The sequence below is a fragment of the Furipterus horrens genome, unplaced genomic scaffold (assembly GCF_987537825.1).
Source record: "Furipterus horrens unplaced genomic scaffold, mFurHor1.1.pri manual_scaffold_6, whole genome shotgun sequence".
Taxonomy (NCBI): Eukaryota; Metazoa; Chordata; class Mammalia; order Chiroptera; family Furipteridae; genus Furipterus; species Furipterus horrens.
The window spans coordinates 109,312,444-109,326,810 of NW_028327176.1; the positions used below are offsets into that span (position 1 = coordinate 109,312,444).

Consider the following 14,367-nt stretch of genomic DNA (forward strand, 5'->3'; position numbering starts at 1 on the left):
ATAATTGTAAAATTGCTTGCTGTTGGAGCTTAAGAATTCTGAACCAGAATTAGTAGGGTATTCTAGAAGTGAAATGATTTTATGGATGTTTTACTCTAAGGGAGAAAATTCAGCAATCCATGTATATTTATTACTGCACATCCCTTACCTTTTTTCTTGCTCAAGCAATTGTTTTACATTTCTAAATGATATAGAGCATCAATAAGGTGCTTAGGTTAGCCTTTGAATAACAAGCTTCTTTTCACACCATAGGTTTCATGATCAAAGTTAGCACTGGATGTCTGCTTGCATTATTCCCAGGTTTACTCTCTCAGTTCTTCATATCATCCAGACCCCTGAACTGGAAATATCTTGTTACCTCTGCACTGTTTAATATTCTTTGGAAATTAAACTACTTGGGCATGTTTAGAGCTTAAACGGAATCTATGCATTTTGCTTGACCGGGCTGCCTGACAAGGTTGGTTTTTAGAGCTTACATACTGAAACTCATGTTTGTGGCCAGCTGATAGAGAAATTTCCATGTACCGGAGCACTGTACTGATGAAACCATCACTATTGTGAAGATTCAATGAGATAATGTATGTAAGAGTCTTGTGAATACCGGGAAGTGCTGTGGGCATCTAAGCACTCGCCTGTTAGGATTAGTGATGAACGGCATCCCAGCCAGCCCAGGGAGACCATGAACCTGGGGAGCAAATTTGGTTCCGGGAGAAAGGTGGAATATAATGTGGAGTCTCAAGTTTGGGATTTGTAATTGGGATCCATTGCATTGTAAGGAAATGCAGATAAAAAAGACAGAGGGTTTTCTGTTGTTAAAATCAATGAAATTAAAAGAGCAGCTTGCATGTGAAGTTAATTTTACTTGACATCTGCCTTGATCCTTGTAATAAAAGTGATAGTTCTGTAGAACAACCTGTTTTCTCTAGTGCCATATCCCCCCCCCCCCGCCCCCCCACCGTGGGCTCTCTGTTTAAATTATTTGCTGCCTTTTGGTTTCAAAAAAGTATTTTCTCAACCTGTAAATTGTGTGTGTCTTAGAATATATGCATAAGTATAATCTATATGTCTTCAATTTAGTAGAAAAGGGTTGGTATTCTAGATTTTGAGTTGGTATCTTGGGGACCTAAAATGTGCAGTAGAAGCCATCTCAAATATCTACCCTCCCTTCGTTTAAAAGTTTATTGAATGTTATATCTGCATCACACTTACTGAAAGAAAAAAAATAATTTTCCCCAAAGGCATCCTGTCATTTCCTTTGGTCTATACCCTAATGATTTTTGTATTAAAAATATAGGTTAAATATGAAGCTTGTAAAATGCAGCATATGAAACGAGGAGAATGTAAAGATATTTTGAAAAACATTTCCCATTTGTTTTTCACTTAAAAAGACACGTGTTGGAAACTTGTGTCTACACAAAAAATTGCACACAGATGTATAGAGCAGCTTTATTTATAACTGCCAGAACTTGTTAGCATGAGAGATGCCCTTCAGTGGTGAATGTATAAATAAACTGTGGTACCTACAGATGATGGAATGCTAAAAAGAAATGAGCTATCAAACCATGAAAATACATTAAGGAACCATAAATGCATAACCAAGTGAAAGAAGTCAATCTGAAAAGGCTACAAACGGTATGATTCCAACTATATGACCGTAGTGGGGAAGAGGGATGAATAGGCAGAGCACAGAGGATTTTTAGGGCACTGAAACTCTTCTGTACAATACCACAATGGCAGATGCATGTCATTATACATTTGTCCAAACCTTTAGCATGTACAACACTTCAGAGTGAACTCTAATGTAAACTATGGACTTTGGGTGATTATGATGGGTCAGTGTTGGTTCATCATTTATCATAAGTGTACCGCTTTCACAGGGCATGTTGATCATGGGGGATGCTATGCATGTGTGGGCAGAGGGTATATGGGAAATCTCTGTACCTTCCTCTCAATTTTGCTGTGAACCTGAAACTGCTCTAAAAATAAAATTTATTAGAACTAAGAAACCAAACCAGAACAAAACCCACCTGAATTGGTCTCTTTGTCATTTATAAATGTACATAAATGCCACTGCCTTAATATCATTGGCACAGCGCACTGTTCTGCTTCTTTGAGTAGAACAAGATTCTATGGAAAGAGGGTCTACCTTGGATTTCTTTTAAGGTACAGCTTTGATATTAGTACATATTGTCATTTCTCTTGAGTTTTGTAAGGAAGCTGAAGTGACTGGTAGAGAGTGAAAATACCAGAGAACAAAATTAAGCAATATTTTCCAAGTGAGCATTGTTTTCTTGTCATTTTTATGTGTTTTAATTTAGCCAGTATTGGGTGAGTAGTTCAGAGAAGGGATTTATTATTTTAAAATGAAGTCATCCTCTTGTTCATTTTCAACCGATTGAGTCACCTCTGTTTTCCAAAGGTTGACTCTTTTAAGAACGCTTTAACTTATTTCCTTATGTAGTTACCTCTTTGTGCATTGTTGTTTCCTTACTTCATGCCCATCATTTGAAAAAAATTCATGAAAAATTATTTTCTTTCTATAGGCCCCTTAATAAAATTCTGCTTCAAAATAGCAACTGGCTGACAGCACAATCTCCTTTTAGATTTTAAGAGCATCAGTCAGCTTCATAGCTGGAGGCAGAGAAGGCTTTCCTCAGGGAACATAAATTTTTTCCCCCCACAAAGTAAGATTCATTTATTCCAGGTTTCAATGAGTTAAATTAAAGGAGCTGTTGGTTGTATTCTTTTCTTTCTTTCCTCTTTCTTTTTCTTTCTTTCTTTCTTTCTTTCTTTCTTTCTTTCTTTCTTTCTTTCTTTCTTTCTTTCTTCTTTCTTTCTTTCTTTCTTTCTTTCTTTCTTTCTCTCTCTCTCTCTCTCTCTCTCTCTCTCTCTCTCTCTCTCTCTCTCTCTCTCTCTCTCTCTCTCTCTCTTTCTTTCTTTCTTTCTTTCTTTCTTTCTTTCTCTCTTCTCTCTTTCTTTCTTCCTTTCTTATTCTCTTTCTCCTGTAATAAATCTGTAGTTGCTTAAAAATCAGTGTTATAAAACTTCTAAGACTAATGGTTAAATTCCTTTATTTCTCTTTATTATCTGATTCCCACTGGGGATAGCACATATCTGACAGATATCTCTAATCTCCCATTCCATATCCAGGCAGATGTTGTTATCAGTCCCATTTTCTTCCTGGGTGTGGCTTGGAACAAACCTTCAACATACTGCCCTAGGAAGCTACTACTAGCAAGTGACAATTGGACATCCCTGCTTTCTGTATAATCCCTGGGAATTTTTAGCCAGTCCATAGCTTTATCTGATACTTATTTGCTGGTAAACCCTGGCTGGTTTGGCTCAGTGGATTGAGCGTCGGCCTGCGAGCTAAGTGTCGCTGGTTCGATCTTCCAGTCAGGGCACATCAGAGAAGGAAAACTCTGACTCCAAAAAACCTCCGCTGCCTTGCGGCATACCTCTTCAGGGGAAAGGCTAAGGGAGTAAACCCCGACAGAAAATCCGGAGCCCGAGTCCCTAAGGCGGTTTGACGTTGTAGTCAACACCGGCAACTCCTGCGGCGCACCTGAAGCCAAGCTGTATTGACTCCGTCTTTCCCTTGGACCCTTCAGCTGCGAAGAGAGGGGGGGTCTGCTGCATGGGCAACAGCAGACCCTCCATATCACCCTGCCCAGGCTCTGTAGCTTCAGCTCCACTGGAGAGGACACTCCAGCGTCATCGCAAGATGTCGATTCAACACGGGAGGAGACAGATATCGTGTCACTCCCGAGTCGGACTGCACAGCCATTCTCGGCGGTGCAGATAGACTCTTAAGAAGCTACACCATCATCTCTCGAGACGGACGGCTGCCGACGACGATTTGCTGGTAACACCTAAATATAAATCTGTAGCTCCATAACCTCCCCTGGGCTCTATCTAGATCCATATCTATTCAGTTGCCTTTTGGATATTGAAAAGCACCTCAAATTCAGCATGCTTAAAACTAATTTCTTTCTTCTCCTCCACCTCCTCTTCCTATAGTTGCTGTATTGAAGTTAATACAACTGTCCACCCAACTGGAAGTCCTCTCTTACTTCTCCTTCTGTTTTAGACATGAAGCTGTGCAGAGTATACATTCTTCATGTGTCTCACATTGATGTCTTCCTTTCTGTTGCTACTGCCTCTGCCATCACTCTCCTCCAACCCATTCCTCACACCGCTAGAAAATCAATCAGCTCCCCCCCACTCCTTTCTTCCCTCTCTCCCTCCTTACCTCTTCCCTTCTTGAACTATTTCAAACATAGGTGTATGTAAAATAATATAACAAACGCCCATGTAGTTACCTGCAGGATCATAATTCTGAAAGTTATTTTTTTCGTGATGATCTAATTTAAGTGGAAAGTCTAAGAATAAATTATCTTCTGTGTTTGCCTTACTTTAAAAAAGATATGCGAATCAAGCATGCTTTATATCCAGGCTTTACCATCCTTGATTAGAATTAATCTTCTAAATGCTAGTTGGATTTCAGTGTTCTTAACTTTATATCCTTTTGGGGTGGGGGTGTTTTGAGACAAACGTTTTGGATTCCTTTTCAAAATAACTACCTGCCAGAAATTGTAACCCATTTATTTAGCAATAGTACCTTGGAAATTGTTTAACATAGAACTTTAATATTCTTATTGTATAATGAAAAAACACATTTCTTTACATCTGTCAAGTAAGTCTTATTTGAACAGTCACATTTACACTGTCTGTTCCTTATTTCCTTTCTATAAATTTTTGAAGCAGTTTCAGTCTTGCCAGATTAAGTTTTTTTTTTTTAAATGGATGTTCACTGTAAAAGGTTTTGAACTTTGTGTGTTTTAAAGTTTTAGTAATGTTGGAAAAATATATATTTAGCTGATATTTCTGCTTTATTTGTAGCTATCATTTTGTGGCCAAAAAAGTGCACAAAAAGCAAAAAGACATAATAGATTAGAACAAAATAACTATGTCATGATTGCTTTTTCAGTAGTGCCTTTTATAGTATGTCTGTAACTTTAGTTTTGGACTGTTAGTTTGGGCTACTTGTTTCTTTTGAACCAGGGAGCTGTAGTTGATGCAGCAGTGAGTGGTAGAGCATTTGCTCTCCTTTTAAAGGGAGGACATAAGATATTCCATCAGCTAGAAATGGAAAGAGAAACATGTGTGGCTCCTCTAGTTCACAGGTCATATTTACTCATGAAAACTTTAGAAATGCAAGACCAAAAGGGTCAGCATCTAGGGCAGATTTTTCAAAACTCATACTTCTATTGGAAATATTTGAAGTAAGCCTTTTATTCACTCTACAGTGTTTATTGGGTGCCTACTGTGTGCCACATCATGGCTGGTAGGGTGAGGGTGGGCAAGACAGAAAAGGTTCCTGCCCTGATGGAGGTTATATTCTTGTGGGGAGAGAAAGACAGACAGAAATGAGCAATCTAATAAATAATTTCAGATTATGATAAATGTTGTGAGATACCCAAAATAGAATACCTGCAGACAGGGTGCTACTTTACCAGAGGTGGTTAGGGAAGTCCTTGCAGAGGAGACCAGGAAGGCTGGAGATGGGCATAACCTGAAAGCCCATTCAGGGGGTTCCCATGGGAATTGGATTTAAAGAATGAATATTCTGTTTTGAAGCTTGCTCTGTTTTTCTCATCTCTTAACTTAGCTATAGACCCTGTGTAACACCAAGTACCTGGAAGATATATAAAAGCTTTGCATCTGATGTCCACATAGTGCCAGGATGCCTAGTGGACTGTGACCCAGAATGCTCACTGTGTTCCTTATATTGTTATCAGTAATCGGTGATTGTTAACAGTAATCCAAGCATTTGAAATTGATTGATGATTTGTGTATCCTGATTCTGTATCCCTTGGATACCCTTCTCAATAAAAGGAGCTTGAAAGGCATGATCAGAGCTCTTCTCTACTAGGGAGACCAGCCACCTTTCCTCCTCCCAGACAAAATACAGTGTTTGGGTTACTTATTGTCTCTCATCCGCGATACTGAGACCACTGCTGGGCAGTGAGTTTCCACTGAGCCGAGGGCGTTGGGGGCGACCCTCCTCATGAAGGCATCTGCAGTACAAAAATTTGGGAACCTTCAAGACAAAGTCCATGAGTTTGTAATGTTGAAGAACATGGTCCAGTTTTGAAAAGTGAAAGGAATAAGGGGAGGTGATGAAGCAAAGGCCTCTGCCTGGCTGACTGCAGGTTGCCCAGTGCTCTTGAGTCATGCAGTGCCAGTGGGAAGTGCCCTGTGCTGTGTGGGCCCCAATCTCAGTGGCTGCAAGTTGCTGCTTATGATCTGAAGAACCCAGTTTCTTCTAGAGTGATACAATAGGGTTGGCCCAGACCTTTCCAGACTTGTGCGCACGCGTGTGCTTTTAAATCTATTGATGGTAAAAGGAGAATCATTAGCTGGCAAATGCATTATTATGGCAGAATACAAGACTGACTAATGATACTAATCTTTAAAATGAGATTTGTTTAAGAATTAATAATCTGTTATGCTTGTCTAAAACAACACAAACCTTGCATTAGTTAATTGAGTGAGCTAGATATACTTTTAATAATGGACATTTTAACAGCTCACCTCCAACCTCTCAACTATAAATTATGTCAACTTTATTATGGTTTCCATGAAACAACCCTAACTCAAACAACCTATTTAGGCTTCACAGGTGTAAACTGTGCTAGCTCTTTCTCTTTCATTCTTGGTTATTTATTTGTCAAGGACATTCTTTTTGTTTATTTATTTTTATTGATTTTTAGAGAGAGAAGGGAAGAGGAGGGAGAGATTGATTTGTTGTTCCATTTATTTGTGTATTTATGCACTCATTGGTTCATTCTTATGTGTGCTTTCACCAGCAATCCAACCACAACCTTGGCGTATTGGGATGACACGCTAACCAACTTAGTTAACCGGCCAGGGCCAAGGACAGTGCTGTTTTAGGAAAAAACAACTAAAATTTGTGGAAACCAAAGTCAATTTCAACTAGACAATTATTCATTTTAGATTATAGAAGAAATCTAATGCCTAAATTTTTACAATAGTGTATTACTTTCTTGGCAGGCTGACAGTTGTGATTTAGTTTAGTTTTGATTTAGTTTTGCTCAAAGCGGGAATTCGAAACACTTTATGAAATGTAGATAAACTTTTGTTTTCTTCAGTGAATAAGAATGACACAGTTGCAAGTTTTTGGATTTGTCACACATTTAATAAATATTTATCAAACATCTATTATGTTGCAAGTGCAAGGGATGCACTGCCCCTCATTGTCCAGTGGACAGAGTAGTAACTCCTCGGGCTCAGAAAGAGATTTTGGAAGAAATGATGGAGCCAGCAGCCTCTCAAACGATGGTTAAACCTGTCAGCAAAAGGTCTGCTGATGGCTTTGCCTCTAAGAGCTGTGGAATACTAGCTTTATTACCTCATCTCCCTAACATGGAGAGATATGTGCTCTTTTTGAAAATACTGTTTTGAAAGTAGAACAACACTTTTGCAAAACTCAAAATCTTTCTTGAAATAATTTTACTCAGAGCATTGACCCACAGTTTAGTACCCTTATACCCTCTTCTCCCTCACCCCCTGCAATCACCACACTGTTGTCCATGTTCATGAGTTATATGGTTTTAATTAGGGGAGTGGTTAACTTGCATTTTGAAAATTTCAATCTGGCCTTGGTTGAGGAGAAAAAATTAGGGAAGCGGCAAGGATGGAGGCAGGAACAACAGGGAAATGGAGATGTATTAACAGTTTAGGAAAAAGGATATGAAGGCTGAGATTAAGATAGGAGTTGGGGAAATGGGGAAATGAATAGACATTTAAAACTAGTTTGCTGTTACTAAGGTGTTTTTAATTCATTTGGTTTTGTTTAGAAAAGATGGTTTGATGAGAAAGTGTGCTATATAGATTGACAGAAATAACTGAAAAATCCAGTCTGCTCCATCTTTTTTTCAGAAAATTGACCTTTGAAATATCTAGATATATTATTTAAATATTTTTGGAGCATAACTTTAGTTTGGAGACATAAAATCTCTTAAACAACGAAAATGGCATTTTGTAAAGGGATTTGACATTAGCAGATATAGAGTGTATTAAAGTGTTTTGTTTGTAAAACATTGATAACATGAAATACTAGAGTTAAAATTTCTTAGGGATATTGAAAGTTTTGGTTGTACTAAAATCACAGTAGACTGTCTCACTTCATTGTATTTTAGTCTATAACTCTGCTGACTTGCATAAAATTGGGAATATTTCTCCATTATTATTATTATTAGATATGATTTAATAACAATGACTTCATATGTGGCATTTTGGTTAACATTTTTTCACATATGTAGTATTTATTAGATGTTTTACAGGGGGTGGCTTTGTTTTATTTGCATAATACTGATAATTAGGTTTGGTGAATTAGATGTCTGTTTTAGAAAACTTTTAATTAATATATGAAACAGAGAAGACAGACACCCTATATAAAATCAAAGGCTATCTTTCAGTTTGTTGTTTATCTTAAGGAGAGTTCTCTTTGGGAATTGTCAAATGATTTGTTAGTAGCATATAAGAACTATTTTGACATAACAGAATCCAGAAGAAATTTATCTTTTATTTTTGTTTTGGTATTTTAATAAGGATACTTCAAGCTATCTAATTACTTGAGATGAATGTTTTTAATTCCTTTGGTTGACCTTCTTATAGCACAAGAGGACTTTTTAAAGAACAGATAGAAAAATAGATATACATAGAGATATACTTTATATTTCTGCAATAAAGTCTATCAGAGGATCGCATTTCCATGAATCTACTGTGAACCTCATGCATACTATTTAAGGAATAAGGCTTTGGCGCTTATATATTTTTTTCTAGGTCAATTTGACATAATATTTCAATATTAAATACCTTTTGTATGTTTAAAAGACATTCTTAATTACTTATAGTCATGTGGTTGTCAAAATGGGGGTGTGCATGTTAGTGTGTGTGTGTGTGTGTGTGTGCTTTTGCATGTAACCAATTTCACAGTGGCTTAGTTATAAATGAATGTTCCTCTCTCCAGTGTTCATCATTCCAGGGTTCGGTGCTACAAGATTGGTTGTTATACATTTAGAAGTTTTTCTATTTTTATTTACACAGATAATGTTTTCATGACTAGAGGCTTTTTCAAGAGCTCAGATGGTAGACTTTGTCTTGCTTTTTTCTCTATTTGTAAACTCAATGACATACCCTACAAACTTAGGACCATATAGTTAGCTTTAATTATGTAACATATCAGCTTTCTATGCAATTCTTTGATTAAAAAAGAAAAATGTCCTTACATGTTAAGTGCTTCCTCTCCCTCTGCTCCCTTATCCCCATTTTGCATTTGGTGTTCAGACGTGTTCATATCTGGCCTTTGCTGTGTTTACTAACCCTATTCTTTGCTTTTAGTTAACAGCCAGGTCCTTGCCTGCCGTGCAGTCGGATGAGAGACTTCAGCCTCTGCTGAACCGCCTCAGGTAATGGGAAGGCACAGCCTTGTTATGCTTATAAAGGGAGTGCATGATAGTGAGTCAAGTATAGGAAAGTGGTGAGAACCCTTTCTACTAAAAGCTTGGTTGTTTTTTTCCTTGCTTTAATTCACTGACTTAAGTTGAAGTTCTTAATACAACACACTTGTTACCCTTAATTTTGGGGTACTATAGAAAACTTTTAATTCAATAAAAGTGTGTAGAACTAGTTGATAAGTTTAAGTTTAAATGAGTAGAGTTGACTGGCGAAAGGAAGATCACAAAGGAATGAGCTACTTACTTAAATACAAGGCCAAGGCACACTTTGGGACTCCCATGTGTTTTATGGGAGATAAAAGAAATGTGGGATTTGTTTTCCAAATACAACAGTAATTATCCTCATTTAAAAAACCAAACAAACGTAGAAAAAACGGGAAAGTAAAAGGAACAACCCATTATCACTACCGAGAATACTTCTTCTCTTTATAATGTTTTAAAACCCAGTGTTGAAATCACACTTTTATATAATATGCTATTTTTTCCTTTTAAAATAAAGATTGTAAGACTTTTTGCTATTAGAATCTCTCCAAAAACATAATCTTTTGTGACTATTTGATGTTTTCTAATATAGATATACTGTAGTGTATTTATCTCCCTTTGGAGGGCATTTAGACATTTCCAATTCTTTTCACTAGTATAAAAAAATGCCATATTATACCTTTATCTGTGTTTTTGACTATTTATTTAGCATAGATTTTCAGAAGTAGAATGACTTTGTCAAAGTGTGTGAACCATTTCAAAGATTTAAGTATATTTTTTTTCAAAAAATCATATTCTACTTATATTTTCATGTTGTACAAGATTGCCCATGTTACCATACTGTAAACAAGCTGTGGCAGCCAAAACAGTTGCTAATTTAATAGTTAATCATAGAGCTACTGTTGTGATCATGTACATTTCATTTATTAATTAGAATGATTTTTAAACATTTTATTATCCATTTTTATTGTGGGATGGGATTAACTATGTGTGTCTTTGCCAGTTTATTGATAGCATCTCCTGATTTTATTTGATCTTAAGTAAATAGAAATAAAAGATAATAACTCTTCATTGTATTTGTTACAAACATTTTTTTCTGAAAGGTTTTGATTATGTTGCATTATCCAACATACCTACATTTTCAAGTTTTATGTAGCCAAGCACCAATAGTGGTTTCCTTTATGGTTTAATTTTTTTTTTTAAAAATGAGAATATCACTTTTCATTCATAAACTTGGATAGATATTAATTTCTAGTATCTTGTAGTATGCTTTCTTTTTTCTCCTTTTCTCCTTCCCTTTCTCCCTTTTTCCCCTCTCTTACCTTTCTCTCTAGTAACTTTTCCTTCCAGACAAATACTTTTTAACTCTGTGTAATTGTTTTGTTGGGGGGTGGAGCATCAGACTAGCATTTCATCAGGAATGAGTCTCATAGATATACCTAGTTGTTCAGTTTCCTAGAACATTCTGTTAGTGAATCATGCCTGACTCACTTCCCCAAGCCCTCCTCCCTTTGCTTGTTCTAATCTGTTGATACTTTTATATTCAGAGTACCTATCTTAACTATAGTAGCCTCTTATCTGTTATTGATACCAACTTTGTCCTCTCTAAAATATTTTATGTAATTGCCAGAGTTATATTATTCTTTGGCCTAAAACCATTCTGTCCCCTTGGTTTTGTTTTGCATGAAGTCTGAAGTTCTTAGCCTCACGTACAGGTTCTGTGGAAGAAGCCTGGCTTATACCTTCTTTTAGTTCTGGTACTCTAACTTCCAGTGCCACCAAAGGCCTTGAAGTTGCTCTGATACAGCATGCTCTTACTCACCTCCATGCCCTTGTAAATATTTTTCCTTTGCCTGGAATGCTCTTCTCCCCTTTTGCCACTTTTATAGCTTGACTAAAAAATTTTGCTTGTCCTTTAAGACTTAGCTTGTGTCCCCATTTAGTTCCCACCCCCCCTCCCCTCAATCAGAATCTGATATTTTTGGTATGTGTTTCCATAATACCCTGTAGCTACTTCTGTATTACAGAACTTATGATGTTGTAACCATCTGTTTACTTTTCTGATTACTCCATTATAGCATGAGCTGCTTGAGAGCTTGTGAAGTGACTTTCATATTTGTCTCTCCAGGGGCTGGGACAGTATCTGGCTCATGATAGGTATTCGTTATGTGTTTTGTTGAGCGAATGAATATGTATTATAACATTAATATTTTGTTTTTACTTATGCTTAGTTTTTATAATTAATAAATCATATTGTGACAATGTTTCCTATAAAACCACTGGTATAGAAGATATAAACTTAAATGGCCAAATCACACCTCTAGTTAATGCTTAATTCTGTGCGATAATGATGGATTTTCCTTCCTCCACCTCAGTATGGTAATTGTCAACTAGAATTTAGATTAACTACTGCCATGTCTCTTCGAGTCCTTGAAACTTGCAGAAGCTGTACATTCATTTAGGGCTTTCATTCTCTGTGCAGTTCATTCCCGACTGGTTGCTAGGCAACCAGGGCTAGATGCTACACGTAATATGCACCAACTGGTGTTGCTTTTTTGTTATTATTAAACCAAATGGTTTCTCATTTTATTACCATGTCAGCTACATCTGTATGTAGGGTGGCAGTTGATGTGCATAGTTTGACACTTCCTGTTGTACAAAGTAACCTTGTGATATGGCTTTCAATCATATTGAATTCTCTTTTGGCTGTCTGAATGCAATGTTTTTCTTTTACCTTTCTTTTGCTTTGGTCAGAATAGGAAATGCATACTACTTGTTTAAGAGACTAATGATAATCATGTTAGGAAAAATAATCATCATTGATTTGCATGAACTACGTAGTTTACATGTTACCCAGAGGACATGGACATTAGGAGGTTGAAACTGAAATCATTATTAGATCAATTTTAGTGCTCTGCTGATCAAAGTGGAATGATGAATATCATTTTAATTAAATTTGTCAATAAAACTAAATCGGGATAATGATATAAATACTTGGAAAAATTGAAGTAGTGATACAGAGAAATTCTCAAAACATTTTCCAGGACTTAACTGCTCGAAGAGCATTGGTATGACAATTATGTGGTTGGATTTTAAAACCAGACCTAGTTTCTGTTCTCAAGGACTTTACAGTTTTTTAAAAAAATAATTAATTAATTTTTGGGGGGAGCCCCACTCTGTAACAATTCCCCCTTCTCAGACTTAAGACCCTTTATAATCTTATAAAGGACAATGGGCGAAGGTCTCATGCTCCTCTAGCTGCTTCAAACTGGACATGTACCCTTGGGTCCAGAAATCCCTAATAAGAGTGGGGGTGTGGAGGGGAGGGTGGCCTTCCCACATGCCGAAGGAGCTTGCAGACTCCATGTGGGTTGGTTGTCCCCGGACAATGGCATGCTTGGTTTAACAGGCTGGCATCCTTGTTGTATTCTGGGGGCAACAGATTTGGCAACAGGATTAAAAGGCATCCTTCAATCCATAACTACTAGATGACAAAGGCAGGGATTAATTTTTCAGTGTTCCACATTAGGAAAAAAAAAGAGGTTTCTTTGGAGGAAGGTGTGCAAGGCACGTCACACCTGACCAAAACCCTTTTGCCCACTATACTTAGTTTGGGCTGAGGGGAATATTTTAGGTCCTTCCTTCCCTCCTCCCTCAGACCTCTAGGCCCTTTCTGTCGAAGCCATTAGGATAGAAAAGAGAAACCAGTTTTAAAGTGAAGCCCACACAGCACCCGATACTTCACCAACCCAGTCACTTAGTTCAGCCAAACTGCTGAGTCTCAGGAGGCAGCGATGCAGAAAGGATTAAGTGAGGCCTATACGTACAGACAATCACTCAGGTAATGAGATCCTAGGCTTATGCCTTTTGAAGACAAAAAACACATGTTAATTTATGCAACATAACCCACAAACCAGTCTCTAAATCTGTAAGATTGTCTTATTGGAAAGACATCCAGTTGCAAGGCATTTGACATTCTTCTTGCCTGTAAATTAAGCATCTTCGATGATGTCACAGACCTAGTTTAACTTTCAAATGAAAATAAACTTTAAAGACAATTAGCTTCACTACTTTATAGTCTACCACTGTGCATTGTGATTTTCCTTGAATCATGATTTTTCTCCTTCAGATTACCCTCCTGTCATTAGAGGGACTGCATTAAGTCCAGTTTTAATTTATCCTGTGTGTATGCATTAACACAACAAGAGCAGCAAATGATCACATATGATCTTTATGACAGATTTCCTGGAATTTACACAAGGAACCTTTAGGGTGACCTCAGTCTGCCCTTTAGGGCACAGAAGCTGAAGCCCATACCTGACATTCAGCCTTGCCTGTAAACACCTCTCTTTTCCAAGTTCTTCAGGTTTTCCATTGTGCCTTAAGGTCCCTTCTAGCCATCTTTCAGGAAAGCAACCTTTATTCCTTCCCTGGAAAGATTGGCGTGAACCACACAGCCAACCAAGGTACCAGGCCTTTTTTCTCATGGGCTTTTATTACCTTCGACAGTCAATGCCAGTTCCTCAGGGCTTTTTGGTAACAACCAGAGCCCAAGCATGTCTCCTTTAGGGATGACATTCCAGTCAGAGTCATGGTCAACAAAACCTCTACTAACAACTGGTCTTATTAGTTTTATGCAAAGAACCTTATGTCATTACTTACTTCTTCAGAATGCCAAATTCTGGAGGGATCAGGTAGGGAGAAAAAAATACAGTGTGAAGGAAAATCCTTGTCCTTTTAATATTCACTAAAATTGCATTTCCATACTTTAAACGTTATTTTGTTCACTTTCCTACATGTGAGGTTTTTTTTGGGGGGGGTAGGGAGGATTTGCTGACTT

At 37.3% G+C, this 14,367-nt stretch overlaps 1 protein-coding gene across 1 annotated transcript in view; it reads left to right on the forward strand.

Annotated features, from left to right (window-relative positions):
- Positions 1-14,367, forward strand: part of PRIM2 (DNA primase subunit 2) — a 316,163-nt gene that overhangs the window by 179,330 nt on the left and 122,466 nt on the right. The window contains exon 8 of the mRNA XM_090280494.1: positions 9,430-9,497. Within this exon, the coding sequence (XP_090136620.1) occupies positions 9,430-9,497 (68 nt within the window). The remainder of the gene's footprint in view (positions 1-9,429; positions 9,498-14,367) is intronic.